Source organism: Anoplolepis gracilipes, chromosome 7 (assembly GCF_047496725.1).
Source record: "Anoplolepis gracilipes chromosome 7, ASM4749672v1, whole genome shotgun sequence".
NCBI classification, from domain to species: Eukaryota; Metazoa; Arthropoda; class Insecta; order Hymenoptera; family Formicidae; genus Anoplolepis; species Anoplolepis gracilipes.
In genome coordinates, this window is record NC_132976.1 from 4467052 (window position 1) to 4489795 (window position 22744).

Below are 22744 nucleotides of genomic sequence, written 5' to 3' on the forward strand. Positions count from 1 at the left end.
TAAAATATTAAAACGTACCTTATTAAGTTGTACATCATACATTTTGTAAAAAATAAAAGAAAATAGTTATATTTGTTTATATTTGTAAAATCTCTTTATAAAGATTATTAAATAGTATAGATGATAATTTTATATATATATATATATATATATATATATATATATATATATATATATATATAATTCATATAAAAAGAAAAATCATACAATCTTTATTTATTATCATTCCTATTAATAATTAGAATATATTGTAGATAATTATATATATATGTATAGTACATTATATATATATAATAAATTGCCATTTTTCTCTATTCACATTTGTAGAAGAACGTTCTATTATCAAGAATGATGGATAATATGGTATTAAAATATTGTATATATTTGTATCATATGATAAAAGAATAATACATATAGATATTTCCGTCACAATCCTAATGTAAAAGTAATAACAGTTGGGCATTATATTGTTCATCTTTATTTAAGCGGGACGTTTAAACGAATATATTTAAATATGTATATTTAATTGTTCCTCAATAGTTGAGCAGAGCCAGTCTTGCGAATTCTAAAATGTTATTTCACTTCTCGTTTCACATCTCGTTTAAGAATATTTTATTAGCTTTATTAGTTTCTCAAGCAATATATATATATATATTTGCCAATTTAAGAAAAATAATAATATAGACTGTTACTTTTTTCATTTGACTCTTTTATTGCTATTTCCCTACCTGTGAATGATATAATGTCAAATTTACATCGTTAATAATATTGTAAAAAAGTATATATATTATATTTTTTATATAATTTTTGATGGTATAGATAGCAATCAAAAAAGATTTCCTAGAGAAGTTATAAGAAAATTATATATAATATTTCATTTCTTGTGATTATGTTTCTTTAACAAAAATATCAAGGAAGTTTTATTGTATTTTTATTTGTTGTATTTGTATTACATATATTACATATATATATATATATATATATATATATATATATATATATATATATAATGTATTTTTTCATTTTAATATTTTTGTTATATTTTATTTCTAAATTTAATTAATTAAAATTAATAAAACGTTATCCAAACTTACAATTAGTTGATGAGAAAAATGTAATTTACTCTTTGATGTCTTTTAATTCAAAACTAATTATTTCTAAAACTAACGTAAAAAACTCTTTTTCATTGATGCTTGCAACTCAAAAATTAATGTTTCAATTTTTCCTGACGAAAAAAGTTGACTCTAAAACTGGTCGATAAAGAATAATTTAAAAAATAATGCAATAAAAATATGATATATTTTACATATAAATATATATATATTATATAAATTTATATAAAGAATTCTTATTGTTAGGAAAATTCAACTTATTCCATGTTGAAAATTAATATGTTATCATGTTATTCTTACACCATGATCATGTATGTAGTTCTGTCAGCTCTAAAATGGATCCAGTTGGCGCTAGCGTATTGTAAAGAAAAAACGTCATATTCTCTAGTCAAAAGTATATTAAGGTGCCTTTTCATGCTGACGCTCGACGCTCATTTTTGGCGTCAAAACAGATCACGTGAACAAAATTGACGATTTGGTATTTTTATTTTTGGTCACGTGATGTCTTTTGACGCTGAAAATGAGCGTCGAGCGTCAGCATGAAAAGGCACCTTTATTCAAAGAACGTTTCGTTTTATGTTATAAAATTTTCGATGCATTTAATTGATCAATCAGAATATCATTAACGAGTTGATTAATCAGAACAAAGAAAGTCTGCTTCTTTGTCCAGATTGGTTAATTAAATTCTATTTTGCCTCACGTAAGATTTTTGAACGTACCCAAGGCGAGTCGCGTCTGCTGATATACTCAATGTATTTAATATGGGTTTAAAAAAAAAGTCTTTTTATGTGCTCTCTCTTTAATTATTTTTAATTGACATTTAAAGCAAATGGTATTTACATCTTCATGAATGTGATCTTTAACAATGACAATTTATTTATACGATCAAGATATTTCTATTACGTGTCTGTCAGATTGTTCCGTGACATAATCAATGAGTGTTATGTCAATATAATTGTTGCTGCTTTTTTTGTTTTATGTGTCATTATTGTCAAACGTGAGGTACGTATATCGAAATGTTATTTTAACATTTCGATAATCATACAGATTTATTCTTTGTATTTTGTATATATGTGTGATAATTATATTTATGATTAACGTCAATTTTTTAGCAGTAATAAATTTTTGTATTTTAGTAAAATGAGTTCCAGTAGCCTTACTGCAAGAGCAGAACAATACTTTTACAGTATTAATTCTATAGCTCAAAGAATTGGCGAAGATATATCCGCGACAAAGGAAGCTTACGAGGGGCTATGGAATACCTTGAGCATAGCAGAGCGCAATCAAGCTATCAATGAAACTATAATTCAACCTGAGGTAGCTTTAAAGTATACTTTGAAGAAGGTTGAGTTGACCAAAGAATTACCAGAATGGTATCCAAAGCTGCGCATACAGACTGGAATGAAATATGTCATAGATGAAACTGGTTCTGTGAGTAATAATTTAGTAATGTTATTAATACTTATAAAATGATAATAATAAAGAACAATTTGATACCCTATTTCTCATTACATTATAGACATTACGATGGCGAGACGAGCACTCTGCTCCATTTTCGTTTATGACTCAGTCACAGATGAATCTTAGTCTTATAGATTCTAATGAAGATGTGAAATCTAAATCGATGAGAACCTATTTTGGAGAGTCGCCACATTTTTCCAGTCCTGTGAAGGCACAAAGAAGCAATCCTTGTTCAATGAACGACAACTCTGCGTATCAAATCAACTGTTATCAATCGGATTGTTACAACAGCAGTTTATTTGAAGACACTCAATGTGGCGACTTATTGGCAAACAGAATTGATAGTGAACATTCCGACAGTATATTTGCTAAACTGATTAATAAGACTTCTTTATTAAAATTACAAGGCAATGTCGAAGATGATATGGAGAGTTTGATGAGGGAGAGAGATTCTGATACAGATAAAAGTCAATCGAATACCGTAGCGCGAACAAAATCGAGTGATATAAATGAATCAACTGCTCTGTTAGAAACACCTAGTTCCTACAGTAGCTTTATATCATCCCAATTGAATCAAGAAGAGGAAGAGAGAAGTATACCAAAGACTGGATTTGAGTTTCTTGATAATTGGTAAATTTATTCCATTGTAAGAATAACTCAATTTCCTCTGCATGCGCTTTTATTATTATATATTAAAGATATTTCCATAATATTTTAGCTAATAAGGAATATATATAGACTAGATATATAGACTAGATACAGAGATTTGATCAATGTATTTGATCTGATTATTTCCCATTGCTGTGTATCGTATAAAAATGTTTATATGAATGTATGCATATAAAATCAAAGTATATTTATGTAGGAGAAAATCGAATATTTTTTACAGTATATTGAGACTTTAATAAGAATTTTTTATGTGCTTATATTTTATAACTTAATTTTATTTGTACTATATACTATCACGTACCATTTATATAACAATGATAATATAAAGAGGTTAAATAATCTTTAAAAGACTGAAAAGAATAACTTCCAGAAGAATATATATGATCTCTCATAAGACCTAAGCCTACCTAGATTTTGATAAACACAACTATATTATGTATTGCTTACATATCGAACAATATATTGTTAATTTAAATTTTTTACTTTTTTTAGAGCATTGTATTTTATACTATTAATATTTAATATATAGCATGAGCTTACAAACAAATAAATATGCTTAATATACTCTAAATGTTTCATTACTATTTACAAGTATCAATTTATATATAAATCATCGACTATGTATCAATATATATGTATAAACGCCACATGACTAAGCAATAACTTATTTTTCATACACACACATTTTGCATATGTCACAAATCACGATTTGCTTTTTTTGATTCTGAAAAATTTTTCAGATCCAATTAGTGCAGTCTTCACGAAACAGTTTTAAACTCTTTCTACCATTTTCGAAAAGATTCATTTGATTCACTTTGCTCTTCAGGTAGTCCAGAATCCAGACAACCAAACTAGAAAAATTAATAAGAAAATTTTATTTTTCTTTATTTGTTTATTAATATAAAGACGGATTTTATAAATTTTTATTTATAGAAGGATTAAAAGAGAAATAAGATAAAAAATAATGTAAAATATTTTAAATCTGTATCATTCTTTATATATTCTTTGTATATATTTCTTTGTATCACGATCGATGCTGTTATACCTTCAGTGCTAGGTGACTGTATGATCGTTATATTTTCGTCGCCGCTGCCATCCCGAGCGATTTCGGAGGTCCGATAATATCCGAGCATGTTCCTTCTCGTTTTGGAGAGCGAGCAAATCTCCCGTAAATCCGTCGTCTTCATTATTCTTCTGGCCTCTGATTTGCGCTCGAAGGGTGACATCAGTATCAGATGCCGTTTCGACGATGTCTGAACTGAAACTTAAAAAAAAAAAATCAATGGCAATGATTTCGAAATCAATTCTGCGTTTTAAAATTGAGCTTATTATTCTGGGGTTTTATATCGATATCAATAAAAGTTTTATTATACGTTCAAAATTCGATCTATATTGAATGGATATAAAAAAATAAAAATCATATATATTGATTTTTGCGAGAGAAATATGTCGATAAAAATACATTTTTTATGTACCATTATACTTTCTCGTGTTTAATAGTAATCGCTATTAAAATATAGCGAAAAATTCTGTTTTTTTTATCTCTGCATTAGTAAATGTATGTACAACTTATTTTCATGTGTCTTATATTTCCAGAAAATAGCAGATTTTATGAAAATTGATTAAGAGTTACAGTTATTTTTTATTAATCTATAAATATATAGAGTTTCTTTGCGTGTCTCTTATTTGCATCATATGACATTATGTTTGCTCACCATTTGTATCGATTTTATCTCCTGATGCACCCTTACATGTGTTTTTCGATTCCTTCGATGATCTGTCAGTCAATGCGGATAAACTTCTAGATGCGATGGCTGGTTGATTACTGTCGTTGCAGGAGAATCCGCGAAAGACATTCGGCAGGGATTTACCTTTCGGTTTTAACAGGGTGATTTGCGGAAAGCAAGAGCCTACGAATTATTATTTAAAACGTTATTGCTCATAGAGTATTAAAGAAACGCGCTCTTGGTATTTTTTCCAACATACATTTTGCAACAATTTTAGAACCATCATATTTACCTTTTTTTTCTGGACGTCCTTTGGCAGGACTGCATTGTCCATATCCCGAACATCTCTGTCCGTCGAAGCAATCTTGGTTTTCGGAAGATAATGAACGTCTCTCGTCACCAGCATTACTATTTCCGTACTGTTCCACGGCTTGACGTTCCAATTCCTAAAATGTGATAATGACACGTATTAGTATGAGGACTTCATCTTGGGTGAAAACTAGTGGAACGAAAACAAATTGAGACGAATATGCTTCTGCGCGAAATTAATCTTAATCTTAATTTTCAATATCAAGGTTGAAGAGCTCAAACTGTTTTCATTACAAGATTACAAGATATTGGTTGACGAATAAAATTCGAAATGGAAAGGAGTAACAATATATAAATCCGATTCTTGATTTTAAAGACTAGGAAAATCCGTAATTTTACACAAATCCTTAGATTCTTGTCAATCCTTTTTAATTCACATTCATTTTTTGCGGGGCTATTTTTTAGCTACTACGAGATCAATATTCAAATTACCTGATATTTGAGCGCTAGCGACTCTTCAGAATTTCTGTACTGCTCCATCGCCTGCTGTTCGAGTTCGTCGTATCTAAAGTAATTGCAGAAAAACGGTTACCGATCATCTTACATTTTCTATAAGCTAAGTGTGCACTTTATTATTTTACCTTTCCTCGAAGACGTTCTCCAGGGCCGCTCCGCTCGAGACGTTCGCCAAGACGTCTCGGTAAAGCGGCCGCTTCGTTCTCCTGTTCCTCTCTTGCGAGACATCCGAGGCCCTACATCTCGAGCTGTCGCTGCCAAAAATTTTATTCCTCGATCTCGAAGTCTCGGACGTTCTTTGTTGACCTTCGATGGCGGTTCTCCAGCTGGTGCCGGCCCCTCTACAGCATTCATACTTCTCTTCGAAGCTGCGTAGTTCGGATACCAGAGCGTTCACAGTCACGACCTCCTTTGCCCCTCTCGTGCAGCGATCCCTGTCAAACCACTGCATCTGCACGTTGCGACCGGAAGTTCTCAGGCTCTGTTTGGGCTCCAGGAGGAAGGGTTGCTGAGCGATGCCCTTTGAACGTCGCGTCCTGATATTATTTTTCGTCAGTAGTATGAGATTGTTGAAATCGACCCCGTGACTCTTCCGCTTCGATGTCGGTTCCTGGTACAGTTCTATGGGTCGTTGGTATACCGGTATGGATGTCGTCGGACTCGGTTGGGTGCAGGGTAAAAATTTCTCGTATATCTGTCAATTATACAATACACAGTTTTTTGTTAGGTTTTCTTTTATTTTTATGTAAAGATCTATAAGAAATTTTCTAGTCAACGTAAATATAATATCACGCGCCGATCAATTTGGAGTAATTAATAATATTATTATAATAATAAATAATAATTTTAGTTTGGAATAATTAATGAGGTAAACGTGATGTAGATGTGTGTATAGAAGAATCTTCACTTTAACGTAATCTCAGAATCATGACCATTCGAGATAAAGACTATACTTTTTATATATTTAATTGATAAAATTATCAAATTATTCTTATCGAAAAAAATACCTGCAAGGGACGATGGACGATCGCAGCGTCGTGAATCGATCGCAAGGGCGTGCAGATCGGTAGAGGTGACGAAGAAGAGGCTGTTAATTGCAACTGCACCGGCGGGGCTACCCTCTGGATCCATTCCTGGGGCGAACGGAACATGTTCGTTTCGGTCGCTGGTAATATAGACATTCTGGTGTTCTGTACAGATAAGAAAATTACAAAGAGAGAATAAATGATTCATACGAGATTTTATTCTCATAGACTTTTTCTATTTACCGGAAAGACGGTCGTCGTGATCTCGTGTTGCGGTCTATTGTAAGGAAACAGCTCGTTCTGATAATTTCTGTCGTTTAGCGACGGAAAATAACGTATTTGACAAGCCCTGCGTTCCTTATCACTGTTCATGCTGTAAGTTGTTATCGAAGGTAAATTGGATTTCGGAAAGAATTCTGGTACTTCGGCGCTTAAAACTGGTGGTGGTGGTGGTGGTGGTGGTGGGGGCGGTGGGGGAGGTGATTGCAACATTCTTCGCTGATATTCCGTCCTTAGAATCAAAGGCTGATACTGCAAGGTACAGTAAAATTGTTGTTGATGATGCTGAACGACCGGTTGCGTTTGCCGCGCGATTTGCTGGTGATTCTGCCGGTGTTGTTGCTGTTGCTGTTGCTGTGACTGTGGCTGAAACTTTTCAAGGTTCCAGATATCGCGCACGGCATCGCTCCCGATGCGAGATTCCAGTTGCATTTCCGCGACGGTTTCAATGGTGTATCGTCGATGACGAGCGAATATTTCGGTCGATTTCTCATGTCCTGACAACACGATATGTATAATCAGAAATAGTCAGACGACTTTGATTTACAAAATTATATATATAATAACAGCAATTAATAATAAAAACAATAATACAAATTTTTTATTTCTAGCTGGAATAAATAAAGAAAAATATGAAATAATTAAGAGTTATAATTTCTACTGCTTTTTCTATTTAAGAATAATACAATATATAAAAGTGTATAAGAGTTATTATTGTTTATACATCGCGCGTTGTTAACTTACAATTAAAAGAGTATTGCTTACCGTTATTAATTTGGGATTTGTGAATTGGAAGTAATTCGTCAGGTAATCCAACCTTTTTACTCTTTTTCGGACTGATCTTTTGACGTCGTTTTTTCGAGCCCTCGTTCCAATTCGATTGGAAACTCGAGCAAACAACTTCGTTTTCCCTCCTCGTAGTGTTACATTTCAGTATTGGTATTGCTGAGCTTTGCATATTGAATATACTATTAATGTGTGATATAAAAATCTAGTCACAATTAATATCATATTTGATATAAAACTCAAATATAGCGTTGAGATATAAATGTTAAATAATTAATTATAATTTTATAATATTATTCTACTCCTCTCCAATTAATTAATTATATTTATTATAGCCTTATTTATTAATATCGTATAGATAAACTATTAAATATTTTGAAATAATAATAATTTGGATATTTTTATCTCTGAGAATTTCTCGCGCGAAAGGTGGGCGGGAAGAGGCTTGGCGAAATAGAAAAATAATACGGAAGTGCTGAGGCGAACTAACGGTTCCTGATGCGATCGCGTGCAGTTCGGTGAGATTAACCGGGCGAAGTGTTCTTGAACTTGAGGAAGCATCCACGGTTCCACAGCCTCCTCAGTTGAACGGAAGTGGCGAGGCCCGCTATCCGACGATTTACCGTCGTCCGGCCTGTACATTCCCTCGTGCAGCTCGTCGTACTCATAATTACCGTATTTCGCCAAGCGCGATTCAGAGATGACGTCTCGGACGAGTCTCGGACGATAATCACTATTTTCTTGGTACTTCGCGATTACCTCGCAACTCTGACATTAACGATAAGTTATCATTATGCCAGAATAGATTTCTCCTCCCTTTATCTCGAGGGTCTCAAGTATTACGGTAGTTTTTTTCACCTTCAATCGACAGTATTTTTGTTATTTTCCATATGCGAGATATATAGGAGTTATTTTGTGATTTTAATTAATTAATTGAATAAAATGATTGATTGAACGACAAAAGATATATAGCATTTTTCTTATCTTCGATATGTAAGCTTTATTTAAAAAATTTACTGACTTTTTTATACAAAACATCCTCAAATGACGTTATAAATAGATAGCGGTTGATATTGATAAAAAAATATTTGCAAATATAGATAATGCGGTATTTTCGATATCTATCGGATACTCAAAAGAGAGTATCCGTTGAGTATCTCACTTGAATCCAGAGAGAATGATTTAACTTTCGGAAGGGATCCTCGGGGTCGTAGCTCCAGACCTTGTCGGCGATCAAACTGATATTTGCGTAGGCGCTATTCAGAAGCTCGTCGTCGTATGACGGAAGTGGAGATATCATTATCTGTACATTATAACCGATTGATCAGATCCGATAGTCCGACGAGAGACCAATAATAACTTTCGCGTTACAAGCTTCCTCTCGTAAATTCCGTGTTCCACAAATCGATCGAGAATTCAGCTTCAAATTAATAAATGTAATACATAATAATAATAATAATAATAATAATAAATAATAAATAGTGATTGATATTTGATGTTCTTATTGTATACGCAGTGAAATCAGTTTTGACAAAATTATTAGAGCCATGTAAGAGATGAAGATCGAAATGATTTGTTCACGATTTATCGACATAGCAGATAGTGAACTTTCTTCAGGCCCCTTTGAAAAGGCAGTGCAACAATTTTTTTATATATTTTATATTTTTTATATATTTAAATAAAAAAATATTTGTAAAAATTATGAGATATATTTAAAAAAACGGAAATTAATTATTTATGTTACAAGAAAGTTTTCAAAGTAATTTGATATTTTAGAAAATTCTATCGATATCTTAAAATAACAATTTAAGGGGAAAAAAAGAAAAGGATAAATGAAAGCACGGCAGTTTTTACAAATTTGTCGTCTATTACGAATTATGGTCGATGATGATAAAGTAGCACGCACTCGCGCACGCATTCGCACTTTTGTACAACTCACACGCGACAGTTTTATTTACAGGGTGAGACAGATCACGGACAGACCTGTCATAATTTACAACGTAAACGTAATCAAGCGAGCCGCTACTCGCGATTGCAAAAATAAGCGGAGAAGGAAAATCAGTCTGGCGGAGTCTGCGAGAAGCAGGTACTCTCAGGAACGCTACGACGGCGCCGCATTTATTGTCTCTCTAACGAATACGAATTGAGCGCGAAATCCACACACGACGATATTATATTGATATTATATTATTCAATATAATCCCGTCAGCGATGTTCCGTTATCTTTACGGTTCGAGTATCGGTAATTTCTTAAAGATGAGGGAAGACAAACACTCTCTCTCTCTCTCTCTCTCTCTCTCTCTCTCGGCAGACATTCTTTCGATCAAAATGCATTGTTTTCAATCGAATGGCTAAGAGTGGCTATGACATATGTACTTTGAAAAATTATAAATTTAACAAGTTTCATTCTGGACCGATTGAATCAGATATCAAAATTATTATAATTTCGGCGAATTTAAATTCGATTTACAGAAAAAATGGATCTTGTATTAATAATGACGATTTTGTTATTATATATTAAAAAAATAACAGAATTTATAGTATTGAAATTTAAATTCACCGAAATAATATTTATCGAATTGCAATACACGAGAAATGTTCACAACTGTCGCTAATTTCTTTTAATCTTTATACTTTTATCTTTTACTTATTATTATCAAAAAGTCAATTTTTAAAAATATAATTATAAAATATGACATGTTTAATTACATATACATATATGAGTAATGTAAAAAATATAATTAAAGAATATTATATATAAAATTATATAGAGAATATGCTGTAATTATCTTTTCTCGTGTTACAATCTTAATAAATAGGAACATGTAATAATTTTAATCTCTGATTTAAATATTATCGTAAGGTAAGAGAGCCCTATATGTTACGCATACACACACACATGCATATGTTTAGCCAGTCAATCAATAATTACGTGTGCGACTGTATCGAATATATCTGGCACGGTTATTTAGGATATATACAAAAGTCGCTAGTTAATTAAATTACCACAATACCTAATAGTCGCACAATTTTTCACCTCGCAATTAAAATGATATTCAACGTGATAAATTCGCGTGATCGTATTTCGTATTTAATATCGCGTACGATCGTTCGAGATGCATGAAATACAAATATGTTTCCCGCAATGTGCAAATTGAGCATCAATATTAATTAATTTAATCAAAACTAATATTATTAGTAATATTAATATTGCAGGATTGCATAATTTTAATATTATATAATATTAATTTTAATTGCAATCGATCATTAAAAGAAGTTTTGTGCAGTTCGATCGATCATACTATAACCGAGGGATAGATATTCCGCGAGCGAGTCGTTTTGATTAGAAACGTGTCATTCAATATTTACAAAAATTCGCGAAGAGTACGATAAAAGATAACGAGTCTCTCTCTCTCTCTCTCTCTCTATCTCTCTCTTTCTCTTTCTTTCTTCGAGAAAAATTACACTTTATGGCAAGATGATCGCGCCTCTGGCGCGGCACCTCGCTGCAACGTCGTAAATGTTGCAACGATTTTTCACCAATAACACTTACAATTAAAATCTATGTTTTAAAATCGGCACCTTTTTTTAAACGCGTTCTCGCATGACTCGAGATCACGAACATCCAAAGCCCGATGCCGTGGACGTCGCGATTTATATATACTATCGTTTTACAAATGTTCAACTAGTCAATTCAACAGTAACAATTCGACAACGATTTCTACGTCGTAGATTTCGTCATTTTTTTTTTTTTTTTTTTTTTTTTTTTTTTTCAGGAAGGAGAATCTTTGCAATCTTCTCCAAAACAATTTTCAAGATCATTAATCAGTTCACTAAATTGTCCTGGCACCGTTCGCAAGATTATTTCAAACGTATTCTTCGGACGGTTTGGGGATATTGGCCGGTAATCTAGGTACTCGGCTGGTGCTGTCCGGTAATTCGGCGATGTCGATGAAGACACCGACGAGGCTCTCAAAGTTGGGTCTCCAATTGAGCAAGTAGTCCCAGCTAAGGGCGTCCTCGGCAGCAGTGGTGATGGTGGTGGTGGTGGTAGTGGTAGGCGAGCCGTTGTTGGCATGGCTGCCGTAGAGGAGACCGCTCATATGGGTTGACAGATCGTCGTCCGAAGCGACGAGGGTGCTGAGGGAACCGCGGAACGAGCTGTCGAAGCCGTCATAGTTGCCAACAACGTTTGGCGGTAATGGCGGTTTCGTTGACTGCGACGACTCGACGTTGTTCCTGCTACCCTGGGGTCCGCTACCCTCGTCGTCCTGCTTGGTGAACATATTGTCGGACCGTTTGTCACCCACCAACGAACCGTTGTCGTATTCGATCTCCGAACACGTGAAGCTGTCGTTGCCGCTCTCATCGGTGGTCGACGAGTTTCGTCGTTCGAGTCTCTCTGCGGGTGGTGTATGACGTCGGTGGTGGTGCAAGGGTCCGTGAGCGGGTGGACCTCTTGCCTCACTGGACGAGCTCACAGCATCTAGAGTGGAGACCAGACTAGACGTTCTTGGGCGAGAATTTAATCGCTCAATCTCCTCTGCAGTAAGACCCATGGGGCCTGACGATACGTTGTTCACTGAATTCTCGTTATTTGATTGCGGAGCCTTCCTACTGGCGGTCGAACCCGACAACTGACTCATGATGGGCGAGTTTAGACTCCTCTCGCTGTTGGAATTCAACGCGTCTTTACCAACGCCACCGGACGAGGATGTGGTGGCCAGTAACGCACTTTGCAGCGGCTTTCCGCTGATGTCGTGAAGCGTAAGAATCCGCGGTTGTTGCGCGGATAACTCGCTGCTGGGCGATAGTCTCGCTAATGGGGTACTTTGGAGTAGTTTTGGCGCCGGTCCAGGTGGTTGGTTCACATTGGGCGGTGGCATAGCTCGCGGTGGAAAAGGTCCTGTATGGCGGTGTTGTTGGCCCGTGTGCTTATGATGATTGTTATAATTACCTGCATGGAAAATTACTATTAAATCATTTGAGCATGACACGATTCTCAAATTAAAAGCAACATAAAAACATTCTACATTCAAATCTTTCGTCAGACCTATAAACAATTACGTTTTCTCTTACCTAAAGGAGGCGGAGTGGCCTTGTACTTTCTCATGCCGTCGCGATAACCCTTATAATGATACACGATGTCGATGTCGCTGGGGGCGATCGAGCTGGCGTTCTCCAGATCGTAGTGCTCCGGGATGTCGGGTTCCGGATTATGTTCGTGCGAATGTAAGGAGGTCTGAGTAGGGGGTGGCAGCGGCGGATGTTCGTCACGGATAGGTGGTGATTTGGTCACCTCTCGCTCGATGATGTCGGGTCGTTGCGGTCGGTGCTCGGTAGTGGCGTTGATCTCGCGCTCCTTGTATTTTTTCGAAATTAGTTCAGGACCCATGTGACCCACACCGCGCAGATCTGACGTATCCGAGATGTACGTGTTCTCGTGTCGGGACATGAGATTGTCATTCCCGGCGCCGACCAGTGAATTGCCGGTCATGATAGCGTTCGTATTCTTGTTGACGACTGACGGCGCTGACTTTTCCTTATTCTGTCGACGCAGCCGGAATACTATGAAGCTCACAAGCATAGCGATCAGCAGAATGACGAAGAAGACGATGACCAGAGTGATGCCGATACTGAGGGGATCCGCTGTCGCAGCCGCACTAATGCCAATCGGGCCTCTGCATCCGGTGCTCACTTTGCCGTGATACACTGTATCTTTGAAGATCGAACCGGAACCATTGAACGGCTGTACCTCGTTGTTGATGGTAAAGTTAGCTAAACAACCTTCGAAGCCCTTAATATCAGCGTTATGAGTATAATAAAGATCCCGATTAACTCCGCCGATCGACAGAACGGACAAGTAGGGGTCGAGAAAATCGTGAACACCCGCCGAATCCAACTCGTCACCCGTCACGACACCGTCGACCAACAGTCTTAATCCTCCGGTGTAAGCATGAAGAGTCAGATTATGCCAGTGTCCATCGGCGAGCCCACGCTCAATGTTGATTGACATGTTCACTGGCGACCCGAGCAGAGAAGTGTAAATCAGCTGACCGTTACGAAGCTGAAGCATAGAATAAGAAATTATTATAGAAAAAGTTAATAAAATTCTTGAGAACTGAATATCATTAAAATATAAATGTCTTTTTTTTTAATAAAAAAAAGCTGCTGTTTCAACATATCTCACCTCTACAGATGTAAAATGCTTATTGGTCGCGGCGTATATCAAGATACCATCAGGTTTTACAGTTCTGAACATCAGACCAATCGTCTTCAATGGAGAAGAGTTTGTTATAAAATTCGTGTTGTCGATGAGATTGCGCCTAACGCGATTCGCCTGCCATATTGTTGAGCCACCATAAAGATACTCCAATAATTGCATTCTTTTGTGTTTCTCCGAAATCTATGTGTAAACAATATCAATTATATTCCAATTCAAAATTATTCAATAATATAAAGCATAAATAACATTAGCACAATGGATGTGATGTATAGCGTTTCACAGGTATTGTATAATTAATCTATTAATTAAATTTTTAGAAATCATGTTCGTCATTTCCTTGACTTTAAATTAATGTTATCATTACAATGTGTAGATACTGCGACAATATACTTGACGTCATTATTATTTTGTTATTACATTTGTCATATTATTAAGAAATGCGTATTACGTATTTACAATTAAATTTGTATAATAAAATATTACACATATAAAATTAAATTAAATGTTTACTTATTTTTACCTTAAACTCGATAAATCCTCCTTCGCTCAACGTGACAGGTTCCAAGGCGTTTTGACAATTGGGCGCTGTCAGAGATCCGCATTGACATATCACTTGGTGCCACTTGTCGTAACATTGCGCACCAGCACCGCAGACGGAAGTGGTGTCCTTCTCGTCTCTTAGGCAAGGACTTTGCTGCGTTCTGACGCAAGTGGACTTGACACCGCGCGATGCCAGCGGATTCGTCAGATTCAGAGCTCTTCCGTTTATGGCTACTGAATGAATACAACCCACAAAATCGTCGGAATGCACTTGACCAGAACGTTCTAACACGGGATCGGCGCTCTCGAGGCCACCCAGTAGAAGAGGATTGTTGTTAAAGTTCAGGGTCCTATAAATACATCGAATATGTCGATCATTAAAATGTAAAATGCTATTAAACGTTGTATAAATATCTTTGAATACATTGCATATGCAATTACTAATAATTATCTTTATTACAGTAATCAAATAATCGAGTTGTTCAATTTAAAAATATTATAACTTTATAATTTTATGAACTAATAATTAAAAATTTGATATAGTAATGATGTATTAATTTTAACGAGATCAAACTTTTAAGACAAAAAAAATCGTTTTTCTTTGCAAGATCTCATTCGTTTCTCATGATTTAATTAATTCTCCTCGTTTTATAGCTCAGTGAAAAATCATAAAAAAAATACTGACCCGGTCGGGCCCACATCGTCTGCGTAACAGGTACCATCGCCAGGTCTACAATCGTCGCAGAGATCGCCGTGTTCCCTGCAAGCGGACACGCTGAGCGAGACGACCCTGCCGTTTCTGGTGGCGGTGACCTTGTGCCATTCACCGTCCGATACCGGTTTCTCAGTCTTGATAACGACGGTGGTGATCGCGCTTCTGGTACCGCCGTACGAGAAGACCACTCGGCCATTGATCAACTCCAACACGACAAAGTCCGAGCGACCGCCCGTCTGCGGCGCATAATTATATAGCAATAAAGCGTCCAGTTTCGTGGTGGCAAACACGATGGTGATATCGTTCGTATTGGAATCTAACGCTGGGAACGTCATGTATGACAGCTCGTCGAAGCCGAAGGTCGAGCGCTCGCAATGTCGACCATAGCGGCCTTCGGGACAGCTGCATCGATATCTACAGAGAAAAAAATTATTATTAAATTAAAACTTATATATATATTTCATTAACGCAATCATTGTTTCATATATATATATATATATATAATTTTTTTTAGAAAGATTTGATAATCTTAAATTTTAACGATATTATAATTTTAATATTGTTAATAGTATCTTAAGAATGTAATATTATCTTAATTTTATTATAATTTTTTATTTTAAATATACTATTTATTTTAAATATACTAAATATTTATATACACTATTTTCCACCAATATGTTTTTCTTTATTTCTATTCATGAAAACTATTCTTAAATAATAAGAATATATTTTTCTCGATAGTAGAATTATATCGTCTTCAAACAAGCAATTTGTATTTGTTTAACGTTATAATCATATTTCAAGATATATTTTAATTTCTTATTTTATATAAAAATTATCTCTTCAGTCTTTGAAGAATGGACTATAGTTTTGTGTGCACGTTCGTTTATATATGTAACTAAAATATTGATTATATATAATTAAAGGAACGAACCCAGGTTTCTCTCCTACACATAAGCCACCGTATAAGCAAGGATTCGGTCGACAAGAATCGGTGACTGCCTCGCAATGATTTCCCCTGTAGCCTGCTCGACAAAGGCAGAAAAAGCTGAAGCTATCTGGACTGTTTCTACACGATCCGCCGTTTCGACATGGATTGCTGGCACATGCATCGCCTCTTTCGAGCTCGCACAGCTTGCCGTCGCGGTCGATGGGACAAGTGCATTGGAAATCATATCCCAAACGTCGGCATTGTCCTCCCTATAGGTGAAAAAAAGATTATTGTACGAAAAAATCTGTGCTTGATATTGATTTTTATGAGAAATTAACTTAAAAGAAAAATATTCAGCGATTTTTACAAGATTCGAGAGTACGCTATATACATATAAGTATTGTTTAATATTTATCTATTCACGATCAAGTCGATCTTGAATTTTGGAGTTTTTTTTTTATTGTCATTAAATTATATATGTAAATATAATACAAATGCACATGTATAAAAAAATATATATATTTATTAAAAATTATGGTAATATTGATTGCATTTAATTTTACCACGTATGTTGAATTTTTTCTATCCTTCTTTCTATTCTATATTTTCAATTTTCTGGCAAAATAGTTTTCTAATTTTGGTCAGTACTCACCAGCAAGCAGGGATTAGGCGAACACGGATCCTGCCTTCTCTCGCATTTGTCACCAGTGAAGCCGTCTCGGCACTTGCAGATCATCTCGTGCATCACTCTGGGTGATGTCACGATCAGTGCCTGACTGTCGGTGATTCTGGCATCGTCATATATGGCCAATCGATCGCTGCAGCTGCCACCGTTTTCACATGGCACGTGCTTGCACGGAGAATAACCGATGGTAAACGTGAGATCTTCGAGTAGAGTCTGAATTTGATCCCGATTCCGCGTCAACAGATCGGTTACTTCGTACTTCGTCCGATATCCTAAAAAATGTAAACAAATATTGGCAAAATAATCTTACCACTTCCTTATATCTGTAAATATTAATATATAATTAATGTACACAATCTATAACGCCGAATATAAATATAATAAAATATTTTTTAATTATGATACTACACAATTTACGTTTGTCTATGTCTCATGATTAATACATATATATCTGATATTATGTATTGATCACGAGATCTAGATTTATCATACATATATCTTTTAATATTTATATAATATATTCAAATTTCTGCTATATTTATTTATGATACTTTTAGCTTACCTTGCGGAGATTCCACTGCCAAGTAAATATTCACATTTTGTCCGTCCTCACCGATGCTGAAAATGGTGAGTGTGTCGCCGACGTCGATCTTCTCCTGCAGAAGATCCAGAAGTGCTCGGTAATATTGACTGAGAAAATTTTTCGTGGTCATTTTGGAAATTTGCAGAGTTACGCTGTTCTCAATTGTGGCATTTGAGAAAAGCAGGAATTCGATAGTGACTTTGGAAACCACGTCGGGATGTCGTCCGTCGTTGCCAGAGACGCTCAACGAGTAGCCGATTTCTGTTGCAAATACAATTAAGATATCAGTAAAAAGATACAATATTCAACCGAGGATAGAAAGATCGATATTCATAAAGTCAATAGCAATGAAAAGATAAAATCTTGTCAATATTAATTAAAATTATTAAAAATTGTTCAATTAATTATTAAAATTTGCTGAATACTTTTATTGAAAAATCAATATCAAGTACTTTTTAAAAATAAAAAAACATGTAGATTAAGATTGGTGGCAAATTTTGAGTTATAAGAAAGTTGAGAATTTTTTCTCTTTTTTTCAATCGGTAAAAATACCTGGTGTAATCTTGTTAGTGTGTAGATCACAGGCGTTGGGGATGCTGAGCGCGCGTGAATTTGAGCCCTGAAGTATCTTGCAAGAGTAAGCCCCGGTGATGTCCGGATCATTTGGATGAATGTCGGCGATTTTTCCCAATGGTGTCTTGCCGTTGAACGAGTGCACTATCACGTGAACAGATCTCGGGGTGGATGGGCTGTCGTTCTGATCGGTGACAATCACGGTGACAGTGTGCTCGCTCTTCATTCGCGGTACTCCTGAATCCTCTACCTCAACCTACGTAAAGACAAATAGATATTCGAATTAAGAAAAACTGTACGCTCAGACTTTGTATATACATTTGTATATGAATTGGCAATTGTTATAGTTTCTGCATTAGAAACAGTTTTCAGAGAAGATTGGAGAGAGAAAGTCTTTAGTCCCTTTCTTTCTCACTTTTATTTTTCTTAATATTTCTCTTTGCAGAATTTTCCGGAAATCCATATTGCGCATGTTAGTTAAATATAGCGCATTAATATACTAAGTTCCGGAACTTCTGGAGAGAGAAGTACGAACACGTTCTTGCTTGTATGCCAGTTCTTCTATATACATATAAGGTCTATAAGTAAGTCACTTATCATTTATGTATACTGACCGTAAGGTCCAGTTGCGGCATCGTCTCTCTATCGAGACTCTTGGTGGTTTTCAGCACGCCGGAATGCTTGTCCAAGGTGATCATGTCGCTTTGTCTTCCGCCGATGAGTTTGTACGTGAACGGCGCGCCGTTGGGTGGCAAATCAGGATCGATTGCACTCAACGTCATTATACTGGTACCAGCCGGCTCGTTCTCGCTGACGTAACCGATCACCTCCGGCGGGTCGAAGATTGGTCCATTGTCATTGACATCCAGAAGCTCGATGTGTACCATCGCGGTGCCGGTCTGCGGCGGCGAGCCGGTGTCGATCGCGCCGATCGTCAAATCATAAGTGGGCATAGTCTCGCGATCCAGCTGCTTCGCCGTTTCGATGTCACCAGTCTGCGGATCGACTTTGAATGCCTGGCCGTGATTGCCGCCGATGATGGAGTATGAGAACTGATTGTTCTGCGGCTTGATGTCCTTATCGACCGCGCGGACGGTGACGACGCGAGTGCCGTGGACGGCGCCCTCCGACACGGTCGCGTCGTAGGAGTTCTGCAGGAATTCGGGCGGATCGTTGCCATCCTGAATGGAGATGATCACCTGTGCCTCGTCGGTATCGTTGCCGCGTATACCTCCCCCGTTCTTCGCCATTACTGTCAGCACCACGCGATTCTGCGTCTCGCGATCGAGTCGACGCGACACCCGGATGACGCCGGTCTCGGTGCCGATGGAGAAGCCACGGTCGTTGGACGAGCCCACGAAGAGATAGTACACGCGACCGTCCTCGCCCGAGTCCTGATCGGTCGCCTGGACCAGGCCGACTGACGTGCCAACGTCGGCGCTCTCCGACACGTCCATGTGAAATACCGGTTGAACAAACTTCGGATAGAACTCGTTCACGCCAGTGATGTGCACCACCACGGTCGTGAAACCGACCATTTGCGGATTCGAGTCCGGATTGGCCGCGACAATGTCGAGACTGTATTCGTTCACCTCTTCATAATCGAAGCTAGCGTCTGACGCAATCTCGCCTGTTTTCTCGCGGATGCGGAAGTGATCCTTTCCGGTACCACCGAGAATCTTATATTGCACTATAGCGTTCTTGGGCGAATCGATGTCCTGAGCGATTACCTGGAAGTGCGCGGCAAATAAATTAATTACAATGATTCGTTCCTCCAGGAATTATAGCAAAATTGTATATACGTGGATACTTTTTTAAATTTTTAGAATTTTTTATATAACTTGTATGTGATTAAATATCTACATAAGAAATAAATATCTTGTTTTTTAAAATATCTTAGCCTTTTTTAAAATTAAACTGCGCGAACCAGACACAGTTGCTCAAGTTTAATTGGCTCAACACGATATTTACTTTGCTAATATATTATATACTTACACAAAAAAATAATTATTTTCAAATCTAAGAACAAGAATAATTTATTCAAAGTTTGAATACACTTTCGTTCTCCACCAAAATTGATTAAAATATAAAAAATGCTAGAAAAAGATGAATCAAATTCAAGTACTTGAACAAACATACCTTGTAGACGAAACTATCAGGCGGCGAGTTCTCTGGCAAAAATGCCTCATATACGCTTTGATTGAAAGTTGGAGGATTGTCATTGATATCGGAAACGTTAATGATCAAAGTGGCTATCGCCTGCTTGGGCTCGAATCCCAGGTCCATGGCAGTGATGTTCAGTTGATATTCCTGCACTAAATCGTAATCGAGAGGCTCGAGTATGGTAACTGCACCGGTGATGGGGTGCACAAAGAACTCGTTTCTCTCGTTGCCGGCCGAGATCTTGTAGCGAACCATACCATTGGGCCCGCTGTCACCGTCCACGGCGCTCACTGTCAATATGGTCGTGTTGACCGGTTCGTTCTCTGGCACCCTCACCTGGTGACTGACGGCGGCGAAGGTGGGCGCGTGTCGGTTCTCGCCGGAGATGACGAGCGTGAGAACGACCTCGTCCTTTTGCGGTGGCACGCCTTTGTCGATGGCACGCACTTTCAACAGGAACACCGTGTCAATAGGGACACTGATGAGGCTGTTGTGCACGTACACCCAGCCAGTTTGTTCCTCAATGGCGAACAGATCGCCGGTGCCATTCACATGCGTCAACGTGTAACCGATCTCCGCGTTTACACCAAAGTCGGCATCGTCGTGGGCGATCAGCTGAATGATACGCTTGCCTATTCTATAGTTCTCCGGTACCGGCGATAAGTAGGATCTCTGCTCGAAACGGGGAGCGTTGTTGTTGGCGTCCACCACGTTTACGTGTACCACCGCCCTCGAGGACATTGGTGGTTTGCCGTTGTCAGTCGCGATCACTGTCAGTGAATATAAGTTCTCTGGCGAGGACGGGCGATTGGAATGCTTGTAGCGCAGGGTGCGTTTGCTGAAGATATCGCCAGTCGCCGGGTCGACGGAGAAAAGATCGGATGGTTGTAGCAGACTGTAACATATGACGGAGTTCGGTCCCTGTTTGTCACGATCGATCGCCGCGACCTGGCCGACGTGCATCACCGCCGACTGAAGCTCGGGAAAGTGAAAGTGATAGGTGTTTTCCTCAAACTCAGGCGCATTGTCGTTTTGATCTTGAATGGTGATCGTTAGAGCAGTCTCCGTTCGCCATGCACCGTCTGCCGCTACAACCTACAATCGAGTGAAAGATAGGAGTAAAAATTGTTTTAATTTAAGTGTAAAATAAACAAAGCAAGGATTCTTTATAAAACAATTTTCAGGGAATTTTAAAAATAATTCGGGATGTAATATTTTCTAAGAAAAAAAAATTTTTTAATATTATATTAATTTAATTAAATTATATATAAAACTAAATTATATAATTTAATTTTTAAAATATTCTAATATAAATATACACGTAGAAAACATTCTGAACGTTTGTATCGTTTAAAATCCTCCTCTTTTCGCTTTTCTTTCATATATAATATATGATTCTTAAAATTGTTATTTTATTGAAATATAAAATATTATAAATTTTTGTCGTCATATATAAAATATTAAAAATAAAATCCTACCTTTAGCAGATATTCGTCCTGCTCCTCCCTGTCGAGGTGTCCAGTCACAGTCACGTTTCCGCTCAGAGCGTCAATGGAGAACTTTTCTCCCGGATTGTCGGTAAAGCTGTAACTGACATTCGCATTCTGGCCGATGTCCAGATCGCTGCTGGTGATGTGTATGACGAAAGTACCGATCTCCGAGTTTTCCGTCACGTTGACGCTAAACAGTCGCGTAAAATGCGGTGGATTGTCGTTCTTATCCAAAAGGGTCACCAACACAGTAGTGGTACCAGTTAACTGAGGATGACCTTGATCTCTGGCCTCTACAATCAGCTCGTAGGACGCGATCTGTCAGACACGTGTGAAATTGATTAAAAGATTAATTAAAAGATAATTAATTATTATAGATATGAGATATTCTCACAATTCTTAATTGTTATTTACAATAATATTGTAAATAAGTCTGTAAGTTATATATAATTAAATATAGTGGTAACTGAACAGTATTTACGTACCCCTTCTCGATCCAGCTTGGCGTTGGTCTCGATTTGTCCACTGTTGCTGTCGATGACAAAAGTCTCGGAAAAGTCGTCGACCAGGTGATACATGACCTCACCGTTCTCGCCAGAATCGTGATCCCTCGCGGTAACCTTGCCGACGAACAACGGTGGATACTCTTCCTCCAATACGGTAGCGTTATAGATCGCCGCCTCCATCACTGGTGCGTTATCGTTGGCATCCGTGACATTCACCAGAAGCTGTAGAACGCTCCGCAGCGCGGGCATATCCGAGTCGCGAACCTCGATCCAGGCTTCATAGTGCGGTGCCGTCTCGTAATCGAAACCGGACGCAACCACGACCTAAACAAAATCCCCGTAATAATAATGAGATATTAAAAATAATTTTAAAAAATCTTAATTATCTATTTTATTCAGTAACTATATTTATTTATTTCTTAATTATTAATTTTATTATACTAATCAT

At 37.1% G+C, this 22744-nt stretch overlaps 3 protein-coding genes across 3 annotated transcripts in view; 1 reads left to right on the top strand and 2 right to left on the bottom strand.

Annotated features, from left to right (window-relative positions):
• The first annotated feature begins 1667 nt into the window (after nucleotides 1-1667).
• LOC140667422 (uncharacterized protein C1orf198 homolog) lies at nucleotides 1668-3812 on the top strand. The gene is made up of 3 exons (XM_072895348.1): nucleotides 1668-2114; nucleotides 2249-2543; nucleotides 2632-3812. The coding sequence occupies exons 2-3, from the start codon at nucleotides 2253-2255 to the stop codon at nucleotides 3205-3207; spliced, it is 867 nt and encodes a 288-aa protein (XP_072751449.1). The 5' UTR covers nucleotides 1668-2114; nucleotides 2249-2252; the 3' UTR covers nucleotides 3208-3812.
• An 81-nt stretch (nucleotides 3813-3893) lies between these two features.
• Nucleotides 3894-9597, bottom strand: LOC140667421 (uncharacterized). The gene is made up of 11 exons (XM_072895347.1): nucleotides 9047-9597; nucleotides 8375-8652; nucleotides 7864-8066; nucleotides 7063-7595; nucleotides 6802-6984; nucleotides 5920-6488; nucleotides 5771-5843; nucleotides 5262-5415; nucleotides 4958-5152; nucleotides 4288-4500; nucleotides 3894-4093 (listed from the first exon to the last, which is right to left on the bottom strand). Exons 1-11 carry the CDS (start codon nucleotides 9182-9184, stop codon nucleotides 4065-4067), a joined length of 2568 nt encoding a protein of 855 aa, XP_072751448.1. The 5' UTR covers nucleotides 9185-9597; the 3' UTR covers nucleotides 3894-4064.
• Nucleotides 9598-9731: 134 nt separating this feature from the next.
• Ft (cadherin-related tumor suppressor fat) overlaps nucleotides 9732-22744 on the bottom strand; it is a 94046-nt gene continuing 81033 nt past the window's right edge. The window contains exons 11-23 of the mRNA XM_072895346.1: nucleotides 22276-22620; nucleotides 21779-22108; nucleotides 20277-21395; nucleotides 18752-19867; nucleotides 18117-18393; nucleotides 17544-17825; nucleotides 16949-17253; nucleotides 16300-16565; nucleotides 15336-15779; nucleotides 14631-15000; nucleotides 14075-14290; nucleotides 12964-13951; nucleotides 9732-12841 (exon numbers count right to left, since the gene is read on the bottom strand). Coding sequence (XP_072751447.1) covers nucleotides 11751-12841; nucleotides 12964-13951; nucleotides 14075-14290; nucleotides 14631-15000; nucleotides 15336-15779; nucleotides 16300-16565; nucleotides 16949-17253; nucleotides 17544-17825; nucleotides 18117-18393; nucleotides 18752-19867; nucleotides 20277-21395; nucleotides 21779-22108; nucleotides 22276-22620 — 7149 coding nt within the window. The 3' untranslated portion in view covers nucleotides 9732-11750. The remainder of the gene's footprint in view (nucleotides 12842-12963; nucleotides 13952-14074; nucleotides 14291-14630; nucleotides 15001-15335; nucleotides 15780-16299; nucleotides 16566-16948; nucleotides 17254-17543; nucleotides 17826-18116; nucleotides 18394-18751; nucleotides 19868-20276; nucleotides 21396-21778; nucleotides 22109-22275; nucleotides 22621-22744) is intronic.